Source organism: Pelecanus crispus, chromosome Z (assembly GCF_030463565.1).
Source record: "Pelecanus crispus isolate bPelCri1 chromosome Z, bPelCri1.pri, whole genome shotgun sequence".
Classification (NCBI taxonomy): domain Eukaryota; kingdom Metazoa; phylum Chordata; class Aves; order Pelecaniformes; family Pelecanidae; genus Pelecanus; species Pelecanus crispus.
The window spans coordinates 29,937,383-29,951,632 of NC_134676.1; the positions used below are offsets into that span (position 1 = coordinate 29,937,383).

Below are 14,250 nucleotides of genomic sequence, written 5' to 3' on the forward strand. Positions count from 1 at the left end.
ACTTGCAGTGAGCTTTTCTTTGCTTAAGCATCTTGTAAAACAAGTAACTGAAAGGGACAGTAGAATTGCAGGACTTGTCTGTAGCTTTTATCATGAAGGTTTTGCTAAATGACAAATTAATACATGTATTTATTTTATTTTGAGAGCCCCCTGTCTGTGAATTCCCCCTTATTCCATCCATATTTCTTTTCTTTGACAGGCTAAAGGCCTTTTGTTTAACAAACTGTCTTTCTGGACAGGGAGTGTCACTGGAACTCCCTGTGGAGTTCCTCCAGAGCACTGTTTGCTGAACACAGTGAGTGCTGTGGGTCATCTGTGATGTTTGTGCTCCATTGTACTCTCCTGTCACCTTAAGGGGAGTGAATTTAAGCTGGTCTTCTCATGTTTGTAATCTAAACACAAGAAAAAAGAAGTAATTTTTAGAGATTTTTTAAAAAATGTTAATGATTAAACTGCTGAGCAAAGGAGAGCCAACTGAAGAGTGTAGAGCTAAGATGAGTTTGGAAAGCTCCTTTGCTGTGGTCTCATGCTATTCAATCCGTTCTTCCTTCTTACAGCATGTTTGAATAACCCAAGTGAGCAAGACTAATTCTATACTGCTAGTCATAAGAAATATTTAACTTTCTCCCTAACTACTGCAAAACATACTACAGTGATAAAGTATCAGTGAACATGAGTGGATGTGAAAGGGAGCTGTGTAAATTTGCACTTGCTGAGTATGTATTGTTTTCCTCCATAGATGCTATGTCAGTAGTAACAGAGATCATGCTGCAAGAAAGTTTTGATGAGTTCTCAACACAGCTTCTTTCTCTCTATGTTTTATACCATTACCTGGCAAGCAAGTCTGAACATACGGTAAGCTGGCCACACTCAAAATGATACACAAACCCTCTAAGTATCATGGTGCAGTCAGTTGGGCATTCAATCTTGAATATATTTTATTTCATCTAAGTTTACCTGGAAAAAATAAATACTCCCTTTTTTTTCGTTATTTTTACAACTGCAGAAGAAAGAAAAAAAAAAAAAAAGAAACAACAAAATATGAAATCTATCCAATAACTTGTCACCCCTTTTGCTCCTTTCTCTGAAAGGGAAGGTGTGTTGGGATTTTCAGATGTAGTGTATGCCCATTGGAAGGTTATGAAATGACATTTCAGTTCAGCTCAAAGAAGGCTCTATCAGTCAACACAAAAAAACTGTCACCTATTTTAGAGGACACTGTTAAGACGCATATTGCTCACCATTAGAGCTTCATAATGGTGATGTTGCAGAATTGTAAAGCATTTTCACTAGGATTTTTGCTGTCCCATTTGGCTTTGGGTGTATTGTTTCTAGTACGTATTTGTTTTAAAACTAAGTTTGTTACATCTCTCCTGTCTCCAAGGATTAGGGGTTTCTTATTCACATCTTGCTTGCTTAAGGCCAGCATGACAGTTCAGGATTTTGGAAGTGGCATTATTCTACCCTTGCAGAAGGGGCTTAGTTAGGTATCTGCAAAGGGCTCTGCCATTTCCAGCAGTTTAGGCAGCTACTTTTCATGTAGTTTGGCACAGGCCTTCAATAGCATGTTGTCATCCATAAGGATAATGCTTGAATCCTCCATTTGTCTTATACAAAGCCTCTTCCAAAATGTATATTACAGATGCCTTAAGGTTTTACTCAATTGGGTTGTAATTTCAGTTTTCACTATAGAAAACAGATGTTCATTTACCCTGTTCTCTATTCTCCATTCCCCAGAAGTCAAGTATGCTTGATCACTTGTATATGAAAAACAGAGGGATGAAAATCTCATTTTCCCATTATGTTTGTCCATGTTTGTGTATCCTCACTGCAAAGACAAGCACTTGTTAGTATGTATAGCATTTCATGAAAGCTGAATATGCAAGCGAGGGTGGTGTGGACATGAAACACATTTAAGGCAAGCATATTTATTTAGCTGTGACTTCTTTAATATGCATTTTGAAATAGCCCCATCCAAAGACATCAGAAGCCATATTTTTATATGTATACACCATACAGATTACCATTCAACACCTCATAATGCTCAGTACCGATTTTCTGTGTTTGATTTAAGAAGTGGGGGTAGGCAGAGTTTGAGATCTGCTCAGCTACTCCTGAAAATCTCATTCAGTTTTCCCAACATGTGGGACAGGTCAGCCAGTGTCCTGTTGTGGACAGGCCCTTGGCTGTAGCTTAGGGTCCAGCAGCCTGATGAAATGGTTTTTTGACTTTGAGAGCTGGATCTTGGGCTGAATCCTGCTATGTTAGGCCTTAGTGTGTGTAGTAGTGGTGATAGAGAGCTTCCATTTTTCTGCTGTTGCAAACACCACTGAAAGCCTGACTGGTCTTGGCTTTCCCCAGAAAGCTTCCTCCTTGACTGCTGCGAACAATCAGTATGATTGCTACCTTCCACTGCACAGGTGTTAACGTTAAGTTCTTGCAGTTCGTCCAGCTCTTGGAGCCAAATGGGCTAGCTCCTGAAAGAACCTAGACCACTCTAAAAGCCCTGTTTTTCCAGCCCAGTTGCATCTGATTTTCCTGTAGCATTCGTCTGAGTGCTGAATTTAGCACGTTCAGCCCTGTCTCCTTGTATCCCTTCTCTGGATCAGGCAAATACCTTGCCTGGCTGTCAGGTGATAACCCAGATGATAACATGCAAATTCTTGCAGCACCCAAATGGAGACACAAAAAAAATGCCATACCTTGAAAAGACATCTCTGAATAATGCATTAAACCAGAAGGTTGAACCTTTGTGCTTTTTAAGACTCACTGTACCTAAGGCTTCTTCCTTTCACCAGGGTTATCTGTTTCAAGTCATAAGGTAATAAACAAGACACTGAAGTACCCTGCCACAAAGCCCACGTGTTAGAGAGTCAGACTTCCTCCAACCTATTGCTTTATACAGCTTCCTTTTCATCATTTTCTTAGCAATGAGAGTTGTTCAGTTCCTTTCACTTGCAGTAAAGAGACATTTATCCTCGATGTTTGTGCTTCTGTCATCTTGAAAAATGTACTGTACTATCCCATAGCAAAACAAAATTCACACTACTGTTGTGGTTTTAATGTACTTACTGATTGGGTGCCCTTCTTTAGCCATCACTGGTGGTCTGGCTCAGGCAGCTGTACTTTTAATCCTGGGACATACAGTGGCCTTGGTAAGTTGCATATGTTCTTTTCACAGTGCAGATTTTGGACTCAGAGGAACCATTAGCACCATATTCTTCTCTCAGCATTTTCCTATTCTAGTGAAGGATAGTGGAGCATGTATCTTACCATGTACTTAAAAGAAAAGGCTGGTCCAGTACAGAAGCTGTGTAATTTTTTTTCTTCAGCAGTGTTAGCCTGAAGCAAGTGTTAGGACCTACAGGACAGAGATAGGGCTTGGCCAGTGTAAATCAGTGTAACCCTCTGTCCTGAAGGAAATGCACTTTGCACACCTCCATGCAAAATCTCAACCACTCACATTTTACTGTTTTCTGGAAAATGGTGTTTGTCAGTATAATGTGTACTGTTCTTCAGGATATACATACTGTAATTCTGAACAGTAGACATGTTTAATGATTCTTTATTGCTAAGACATCTGATGAAAGCCACGTGCTGTCTTTGGCTGCTGCCATTTTATGTTTGTGTTTGTCACGGAACACTTACTTAGTTTACATTATTTGCAGTGGGAAGAGGAAAGAAATCTTGGAGCATCACTAGTGCTTACGGGTCTGAAGCAAACAAGCAGTGTGGGTTTTAGCTCCCAGCTGTATGGCTATGCATTCCTTGGTAAGTTTTACCACCCTCACAGTCATCTTTTTGCTCTTGTCTTCAGTGGGTGAATTAAACTGGCATCTTTGCTTTATTAAAATGTCATCAAGGAGGGTAAGAAAGAAAAAGGCAGAAATCGTGGAAGGAACAATTTCAGAGTTAAGACTGAGTCTGTTTTGTAAGTCTGGAGAGTAGTACTGATTTGAATTGTATGCCCTTTATCAGCCAGCTTCAGAACCTCCTTTAGGACTCCATGCAGGTTTGGATTGGCAGCTGAAAGAAGACGTTCTTAAAGAACAGCAGGGTTGGTTTGTTTGTTGACCAACAAATTTTTAAAAAAACCCAAAAATACAGAGTTCCATAACACAAATTTAAGGTTATTGACAATAGACTCTTTTTCTAGTTAGTCAGCTTCTTAAAATAATCCTTAAACCGCAGGAAGTTCAGAGAGCACAGCCTAAAAACCGCTGTGTTTAGAACATTTACTAGTCACTGTAAAGTTAATGTTTCTGTTGTGAACAGCAGATAGCAGCGCCTTTATCCTGTATCTGTTAATGAGTCTTCACTGCTAATGATATGCCATATTATTAAAAAGCACTTCGATCAGAGTATGTCCAGAATTGGAGGGAAGGGGAATGGGGAATGGGGTAACTAATTCTTGAATTTCCTCTAACCTTTAGAGGAATATAGTGCAGATGGGTTTTGTCCTTCTCTACAAAATTATTTACTTTAAAGTAATTAATTAAGTTTAAATTCACGATTTTGCAGTTGTTCCATTACTGCATTATATTTTATTCTAGAATTTACTTAGGGTAATTAAAAAGTGGACTTGTTCTTAAAATGTGGCCTCAAAATACAATATGTAGTGGCAGAGTTAGGATGCTGATTTGGATTTATCGTGACTGTAAGGCAAAAAACTAATTTGCAGTCAAAAAGGGGGATAAATGTGAAAATTAACTTGAAAGCAGGATTTTCCATAGAGCTGCAGTATGTTATCCAGTGGGGATACTGATACAAATAGGGACTTTGCTGTCCAGTTGGCATTCAGTTTGGGGTGTTTTTTATGTCATATAGATTGGTTGAGTAGTAGCCATATTTCAAAAATGCACTTCACTGTTGTCTGTGAGTAGCAGTACTTGTTCCATGACATTGACATTCAGTAGATCAAAACCTATTTACTGTTATGTCATGTATTCCACAGTCTTGCCAACACTAATGGAACCAACCTGTGAGAGAGTGAAAGATGTCTACGGGCACAGTGGCCTAAAGCACCTCAGCTATTTTAATTTAGCCATAGTCCACAAGCGTTGTCTGTGCACTTATTACCTTGCTTTTTCTACACTGTTCTCTTCCATGTAAAAAAAGAGTAAGGTGTGTTTCATAGTTTTGTGTCATTATAGCCAGAGTGCAAACTAGATTGAGAGCTTGGATACAACTCTCGTACTGAAGTCGTATTATTTGTTGCATTGACAATGCAAAATCAAAACCTTAGAGTGGCAGTCATTATAAATTAGTACTCACCAACTTCAACATGATGTACGTTCCCTCTATTATGTAGGAGTTTCGTGTTCTCTAGTAATTACCATCAGAAGAAAAGCCACATTGTCAGTGATGCTGCACGTCACAGGTCCCACTAAAGTCAGTGAAGACCTGTTGCACAGAATGTCCTAAATCAAGAATGAAAATTTCATTTTGGCATGTCTCCCATATTTCCTTTCAGGAAGCTCTAGCAAGAATAGGGGTACTAAGCTGTATAGTTAGCCAGAGTGTGTGCTGTAAATGCCGTACAGTCTGGCCATGACACGTGTGAGTAGACCCTAAAGGCCACAGAGGTTAGTCCAGACCCTCAGATTTACTGCACAAATGCTGCACAGTCAGTCCCTGAAGGGTAAGGAGACATTTTTCTGAGATCTTCAGACATCCTGCTCAGAGCTGCTGTTACAACTGTTGGACAGCCAGAAAACCTGACCGCTTTTCCTCTTTCCCATCTGGACAAAATTTCTAGAGGAGGGGGGATGGGGAGAAACCAGGAACAAACATGTAATAGCTGTGAAGTTGGGCAAAAAGAAGGCACCTTCATAAAATAAGGTAATAGCAGTTCTGTCAGCAGCTTTTCAGAAGAGTATGTTGTTTTTTAGCGCAGAAGCCAAGACACTTGCTGTTACTTCTAAAAAACAGCCAACCCATATGGATTCCATTAAGACTCAACTGTTGAAGTACTAATGCTAAAGTATTTTTTATCACAGGGAAAGTGGAGTTGAATAAAGGGCTAAGAGCTGTATACAATCTAATGCCGCTGATGTGGACACCTGGATACTTGAATAGAGCCTTGCAAGTGATGGAGAATGTGGCTTCATTGTCAGGGGACAGCAAAATCTGCAAAGAAGCTGTGAGTATGAAGGCTATAACCCGCTGAACAGAGGGAATTTCATACAAGCCACACTCCAGTAAAACCTGTGAATTCCATGCCTTGCTAATAAGAGCCCCAGCAACATTTCAGAGGTCTTTGGAAGACAGAGGAAGTAATGTTTAGAAAAGAACCGCTGCTTCAGTTGATGAGCCAGTGATGATGTCTACTGGCACATCCTTGGGAATGAGTGTCTGTTATTGCCACAAACCATTTAAGTACATTTCCTAAGCCTTCCCCTCCCTATAGAGACACCTCGGTCTGTGTCACAGGAAGCACATGTCTGTGGGGATGGGGAGACACCTTTGTTTCCCAAGCTTTTGAACTCACGTGGAGACATACTTCTTAGCAGTGAGGGTGAAATATCACATCTTGTTCCTCTCCCAGCTAATTCCATGTGTTCTGTGCCCTCTGAGATGGTATCGTCCTGAGTGATACTGGTCCAAAACTGGTACAGAGTGGTTTCTGGAAGGGTTGTGGTGCCCTCAGTTGGGGAGGATGGATAGATTTGGTCCATTTGTAAGGTCAGCACTGACTAAGGGACTTGGGGCTTAGGAGTGCTCTTGGGCATCAGGCTGATCCTGGAATCAGACAGCTTAGGAGGTGTAACTTAGGAAACCCCCACCACATGAGCTGGAGGATAGAAACAGCATTGAGGTCTCCCCTCCTCTTCTTGGTACTCTTTCCTGAAAGTGTGTCTGGTGATGGGAGTCTGCCTTTTGCTAGCTTCACTACTAAGCTTGCAGTCTCTGCATTTCCCTTGACAAACACAGGTCAGGGCACTGCTCAGTTCTCCTATCTATTGCTCCGTGCTTGGAAGCAGCTCTGTGTAATACTGGACAGTGCAAGGAAGGAAGTGTCATGTCTGCAACTTTCACCATTTTGAGTTAGTTCTTCCGGTGTGTGGTTTTGGGGATTTGTTCATCACTCCAAATCTGAAGAACTCAGCCTAATACACTTCTGATTTTTTCTGCTTACAAACCCTAGACAAATTAAGGAACTCCTCCACTTGGTCTGGGTTGTAGGTGAACATCCTAGTATTGAAACAAGGCTGCATCTGTCTGTGGTACAACAGGTCCATAGAGAATCCTGTCCTTCTGTATACTGATACTGTAAAAATAGTAGATGCTAGTAATATCTAGCAATGCTTTCTTCATAGAGACACTTTTTACTTTGTTAAGTGAACAACCAAGAACTTACAAGGTTGTTACTGATGACTCACTAATGCTGCAAGTGTTTCTACAAATCCAATAGTAGAACCCAAAAAGCAATGACTGTGAGAACCACACAGAAACTTCTCTGAAGAGATATTGGCCTCATTTGGATTTTAAGTAGCAATATATAAACAAATCACATAAGTTTCACCAAGCTGAGGACCAAGAGTAGGCCTGGATGGTTTGTTATTATCAAAATAATTTTTCTCTAATGCATTTTCGTGACCCCAATGCAGAAAGGAAAACAAGGAAAATATGTTGGTCCATATCCTTATCTGGTGTAATTACAGTGTATTGATTTGCATCATCTGACCTTTTCTACCTAAATGCTTATTAAGATTTTACTATGAAAATCCAAACAAGATATTTTGAATTACTGTTTCCAACTAAAATGCAGCATTCCTAAGGGTGAAGGACTAAGAGCACTGACCAGGTCAATATTGGGGTCAGTCAGCTTCCACTGAATTCAGCCGCAGATTTGATGGAAACAACCTCAGGTGCCATAAACCTTTTTTTCCTGTAGTATCCTGGGCCTCTTTTGGCAGGACTAGGTTGACCATTATGCAATTCTCGTAAATCCGTATCATACCACTGGGAAGCGCAGATGCTGTTATAAATCATTGTCCTTGCATGCCTGCACAGTCACAGAATTACTTGAGGAAGACGTGGCCGTGGTTTTGCGAACCTGGTTCTTTTCCAAAATGTAATATTATTTTCTGGCTGAATAAATTTCATTATCTAAAAGGGAAGTTTTCAAATAAACTTTTTTATCTGTGCAGTTCTGGTGTAAACATTTTCAAGTGATTTGCCCAGTCACCAGTCACTTTTCTTTCAAGCTTTAAGCGTCCATTCATTTTTGACTAGAAGGGTGTCTCTTTCCTCTCTTGCTATTACTGTCTGAACAAGATAATAGAAATACTGGTTTAGTATTGTGCTATACTGTTTTAGTATTGTGCTGTACTGTTTAACTGTAAACAAGCCAGACAAGTTTTGGTTTTTTTCAATTGTCTGAGTCCCTAAATGAGTGTATGTATTTCCAAGCATGGAGTTATTATTTCATTGCTTATTTCATCCTGTTTCAGTACTGCTAGTTTAAAGATTACATTTCAGTGTCAAGAATGTTACTTCAAATAAGCCTAATTTTTATTCCTTTAGCATTATATGCTTATGCTAGGAAAATGAAACCGTAAGTATCAAGATCCCTTCTGCCTGGAGACAGCATCACAGATCCAAAGGTTACAGAAAGTTATTTCATCCTACTGATAAACATTCAGAAATAGGATTCAGGGAAGGATGATAGCTCTTTGCATTTGTAAAAGCTGCACTTTAAAACGCAGGCAACCTGCGTCCAATAATTCCAGTTATGGAGATCATGTCATTCCCAAAACAGCAGCAGCATCAATATAGCAGTCCCATCTTTTGTATCAATAATACATACAGAAATAATTTACCAACTCCCTTAATGAAGCTAATGCATTCTTTTGATACAGCTGCAGTTAGATTAGGAGAGGGTGGTTCTCTTACTACCTCGAAAGACAAACACATGAAGAGAACAGAGGTGTCACAGATTGAAAATATACCTATACCTATATATTGTATGCCTACATTTCCACTTTTCCTTTTAAATTACCAAACTAATGATAGGAATGAATGTTCTTGTTGCTAAACAGGTGGTCTGCATGCTTCTTTTCACCAAAGAGGTATTGAGATGATCTATTAGAGATTATATTGTTCAAACATTCCATAGTAATATCTTACTTAGATGTATCTGTGATTGTGTATCATGCTAGCATTGTTAGCACTGTGCCTACCATTTAGCGTTAGTATTTATGGCCAGATACCAGGCCAAGAGGAGACATTAGCCTAATGCCTGACAGATCTGCAAATACCAGTCAGCATCTGAGTCACAGGGAGTTTTACTGTTGACAGGGCGTAGTGGAGTTGTTCTGTTGCAGGGATTTAATGTCCAACCTCAAAGGTCCCAAGTACAGTATAAAATTCTTCCAAGAAGAAGTCCCATTTCCTTTTAGAATTTTGTTTTCTTTTTATCATACACAGAAGTCATCTCAAAATACATGGTATCTCATGAAGTTGTTTGTAAATGTGACAGCGGTGTCACTCAGATTGTATTTCCAAACTGTTTGTGCTAACCATGACAAATGTGATTGTTCAGATTGATGCTCTGGAGACCGTTTTGCAGTCTGTCCTTGAAGCAAAACCTAGTCCAGAATCGGCTGAAGAAGTCAAGGAATTAGAGCAGAAGTCACAGTGTGCAGAATCAGAAGAAACAGAGCAGTCTAAAGCACCTGAGTACTACAGCCAATTCAAGGTAATGAGTTTCGTTTATGTAAATATTCTAAGCTCTCCATAATATATACTAGAAAATAGATACGCTGGCTTGTTATGGCTAGTAGACTGACACACCTTCAGTGCATCAGGAGTGCTACCTGGCATTTTTGAAACTGATGTCACCTTACATTTTCACTTCTTCAAACAGGAAGCAACAGCCTACAAAGACACAAATGCTCAAGGCCACTTGTGTTTTGTCTGTCTGCTGGGATTTTATCTTCACTTTTCATATATCAAAATGATAAATCCAGACCTGTTTGTGAAAGTGGTATGTCATTAGAGATCCATTATCTGACCTTGCGTGGGCTCTTGCTCATTAAAATAAATTGTAATAGGCATGAGACCATCCTGAATTTATTGTCCTTTTGTGTATGTTATGATTAAGTAGGAATGTTGCATCCTGTACTTTCAGTCTGGGGAATTAAGTAAGGCTATATTGCCTCCCTTTTATCTTTAGGTCATCATGCTGATGATAACAATATGAAACACAGTTGTTCATTAGGGCATAGCTATATAATGAGTGCATTTTATTTGATCATCTCATAGCTATGTAATGAGCTCATTTTATTTTATCATCTCTGACTTGTGCTGTGGTAAAAATCAAATACCCCAGGTTGACACTAATCTGGCTTGTAGTTCCAGGAGCAGTACTCTTTCCATAGCTCACCAGTTTCCACTGTTGCTGTCACGACCTTGGACAGTTGTTCTGCATACAGATGGTTGTTCTTCTAAAGAAATGTCAAAAGTTAAAAGACTAGTATCCTATGGTTTCACCTCACATATACACACTTTTCCTTTCTTTAATTTTTATTTACATAAATTATTTGCCACTAATCTTTAGATATTAAACTTGCTTTGTAGGCACTTAGAACTTTTTAATTAAAGTGTTTGGGAATCAGTGGGTGCTCAGCATGTGATAATTAATGCCTGGATGAATTACAGTGAATTAGGTAAACACAAGTGCCCTTGGAAGGAGGGAGTGAGACATTTTTATGAGTCTCTCATTGTCTATCTGTTTTCTAGCCTTTAAGAAAATAATGCAGAGTGCTCAAAACAAGGCCTAAATGTCAAACTGGGGACAGACTAGTGCCAAGAGGATAGTTTTCTTCGCACCTCAACCTTTCCACAAGTTCCATAATTAACCACAGTTCAGGCATTCCCTAGTTTGGTAGTGAGTGCCCTGACTTTGAGCCAACAAACTACAATCCTGATGCTTAGCTCTAAACTCCCACCATAAAAGTCTGAATATAAGAAAGACGCAGCCCTCATGTGAAGTCTAGGCATCCAACAGTAATTTATATGTAAATAAGCCACAATTTCTGGTTGTCTGGATGAGAAGAGGAACTCTCAAATCAGAACGCCATTTCAGCTAAGCCTGAAAGAGCTCTCGGACTCTTCTCTCAAATCCATTAGGACTAGCCTGTCTTCTCAGTTGAACCCCTGGACACCTATGGGTATAGTTCACAGGGCAGAGAAATTCACTACAAATCTATACAAGTCTGAGGGAAGGTGGCAGCTCTGAAGCAACCTGGTGGTGTTGGCATTCACAGCTGCTGTCCCAGCACAGATGATCTGCTTCTTGTGTGATGTAACCCCAACACAGGATTTGCACTTCTGCTGCCAGAAACACTTTGGTGCACTTTGTCCAGCCTTGCATTAGCCAGCATGTCCCAGTCCTTCTCCTTGAGCTCAAAACCAATTGCTTCTCTCCTGTTCGCTCAGTTCTTTTTCACAAGTCATACACCTGGGTATGCAAGGAAAAGCATGTGGATTTGCTCCAGACATAACGTTGCTGTCTGGAACTGTAGCTTGTTCTGCATAGCTTTTATACACATACTTGGACTCCATGTCTTGTACCAACCTTCAGAACAGCCATTTGTGGAAGTACCTGAAAAAGCCACAACAGCCTAACAGATACAATGTGTGAGAGGCAGCGTGTCCTTCACTTCCACTAAAACAAGCAGGACTTGAGGGCATTTGGCTCTTTCCAGCCTTTAGAGCTGTAATTTAGACTCTCTGTCTGATGCTGTCATTCCTGTTGTAATTACCTATTTTCAGATCCCGTATTCTGAGGCTCACTACTCAGTACAGTGTTCCTCAGGCAGGTCCTTCCATCTGTGTTAATGATCAGTGGGCAAGCATTTCATCACATAAATGCTGGGAACACCCTCTCTAAAAGCAGTGCTTCTTCTCTGCGTGCAGAGCCCTGGAGACTGCTTATAGAAATCAATGATTTATGCACTTAATGTACCCTTTTGGTACCTGCAGGACATAGAGCCTGCTGCTTTCCTAAATTAGTTTCACTAATGTATCACAGCAGAGCAGGGAAGATTCCAGGAGTTCAGTTGTACCAGTAATGGCTTAGGAGAGAAGTCGTGCTAGTTTCCAGTTTGTTGCCCTTCTCTAGTTCAATTTCATACTGCTTGGGTTCAGTGCATAAACACCCTTTTCAGCACATCCTTGGTAGTGGCTAGTAGGGAGAGTCTGAAGGATCTAAACCAGTTATATTTAAACTGAATATATAATCTGTAATCATGAGTATAGTTGTCAGGTTCCTTCCCGAGACCCAAGCTGTACAGTCTCTTTGTGTTTCTCACTGATGCATTGTATACTTACTGACATCTCAAACAAAATAGAGATGAATACACCTAAGTATTACTGAGTTTGGTTTTAGTCCACTAGCTTCAAAGCCATTGGGGTTTTTTTTCATTCTTTATGATAAACTCAAAAACCAGCTAACCCAATACCCAAGCCCCTCAGACCTGCATGCATAGCGTTTTAAAAGGTCTTTAATCTGCTGTCTGTCCAGTTCAAACCTTCAGGGGTCTGGCGAAACACAGCAAAGCCTGCAGTTGTGTTGGCTAAGGCAGAGAAAAGTAGAGAGGCCTCAGAGGGGATATCATAGTATCCTGCATAAGAGCAAGGCAAAGCCTCAAGACAGGAGCTGATGGGCAGTGCCTTTGCAGATTGTTGCCAGTGTGGGCTGGGGTAAGAGGAACACTGTGGGGCAGCAGCACAGCGCATAAGCTTCCAGTGATAACTGGAAGTGGAAATCTGGGTATCTGCCTAGCCCCAGAACTGCTGTTTTGTTTGGAGGTGAATGATCACCACATCTTCTTCCCATCATCCTGCAATGCAAAACAATAGGCTTTATGCAAAGGAAAGAAGCATGGATGTACCTTTCTTTAGGACATGTACTTATATTAAACATTTCTTCAAGTGCTGGGTTCAGTAAAACATTTTCTTTAAAAGATCAGGAAAATGTGTTGCTATCTAACAAGTGAGCAAGGGGTAAAGAATCTGCCAGTGCCATGTCATCTTTCTCCCCTAGGAAACTCCTCCTTGGTTGTGTATCTGCACTTCTAAGGCAATTAATCAGATTGTTAGTGAGCCATCAGGCTAAAGATTCCAGAAAGCCAGAAATAGTATCACTGGATGATTCATCTTAAGTGAATTAACATTTGTATGCTGCATGAAAGCTAGATAAAGCTCAAGAAAGAAATACTGCACAGTTTCTTACTGAAGCTATGCTCTTAGTTTCAGGTAGAATATCCCTGAAAAATATCCCTTGCTTTAGTGCTATTGTACAGTCCTGTGTAAGCATAGTCAAGCCTGAGATCACAGTAACTGTTGGGAAGAAAAATCATGGGAGCTACTTAGTATACCATTAGCAAGAGAGCATTTAAAGTGATGTGCATCTGTTGAGAGGGATGCTAATGCAGCCAGTGTGGAGCAAGTCATTAAATCAGTTTTGAGTAAGACGCAAAACCAAGGTGTTTAGATTATATTTATTGTAGTCAACTGGTCAGCTGATTTTTGTTAATACCAGATAACTGAACTTGGAAAAATAAAGAGAATTTCAATGGTTAATCAAAGTGAAACTTCATTGTTTTAGTTTTATTGATAAAAAAAAAAAATCTAGAGGTTAGCATTTCAAGAAATGGTACCAGCTGCCACAGGCAAAACACTTTGCTGGGCCAAAACAGTTACCTGGCCTGTATAGCCCAGCTAATAGTTAGATTCAAACAGCGATGTATTGGTTGTTATAGGCAAGTATTTTGTGGCTGATTATTTTGTGACTGACTGGCTGTCTATTTCTCACTCCCTACTAAATCCCTTTTTATGACAGGAGCTGTACTCTAAGCTGCATTCACTTGGCAAGGTTGAATCTGAAAGCCTGTTAACCCTGACCACCCAACTTGTCAAGGAAAAGCTGCCAGCATGTGAAGTGGAAGACATTGCAAAACATGAGCAGAAGCTAAAGGAGTGGGAGCAAGAGCAAGCACTTCTCGTTGAGAGAGAAAGAGAGATGAGAGAAAAGGCTAAGCAGGAAATGGAAGCTAGGAAGCTAGCTGAAGCATCTGCTTAGTACTGGAACTCAAACACTACCATAGTGCTATGCATTCCTGTGTCAGTGAACTGAAGTGCTCACCATTGTTAATATTTCACTTCAATCCTGCTGCAAGTTTGACTATATGTGACTGCCATATGCAAATTAAACTTTTCCAGTTTTGCCTGTTTCCTGAA

The 14,250-nt window shown here is 40.2% G+C and overlaps 1 protein-coding gene across 4 annotated transcripts in view; it reads left to right on the forward strand.

Moving 5' to 3' along the window:
- MRPS27 (mitochondrial ribosomal protein S27) overlaps positions 1–14,250 on the forward strand; it is a 47,879-nt gene extending 33,629 nt beyond the window's left edge. For all 4 annotated transcript variants that reach the window (XM_075725991.1, XM_075725992.1, XM_075725993.1 and 1 more), the window contains 5 exons: positions 740–855; positions 3,669–3,771; positions 6,000–6,142; positions 9,548–9,703; positions 13,853–14,250. In XM_075725991.1, the coding sequence (XP_075582106.1) occupies positions 740–855; positions 3,669–3,771; positions 6,000–6,142; positions 9,548–9,703; positions 13,853–14,092 (758 nt within the window). In that variant the 3' untranslated portion in view covers positions 14,093–14,250. The remainder of the gene's footprint in view (positions 1–739; positions 856–3,668; positions 3,772–5,999; positions 6,143–9,547; positions 9,704–13,852) is intronic.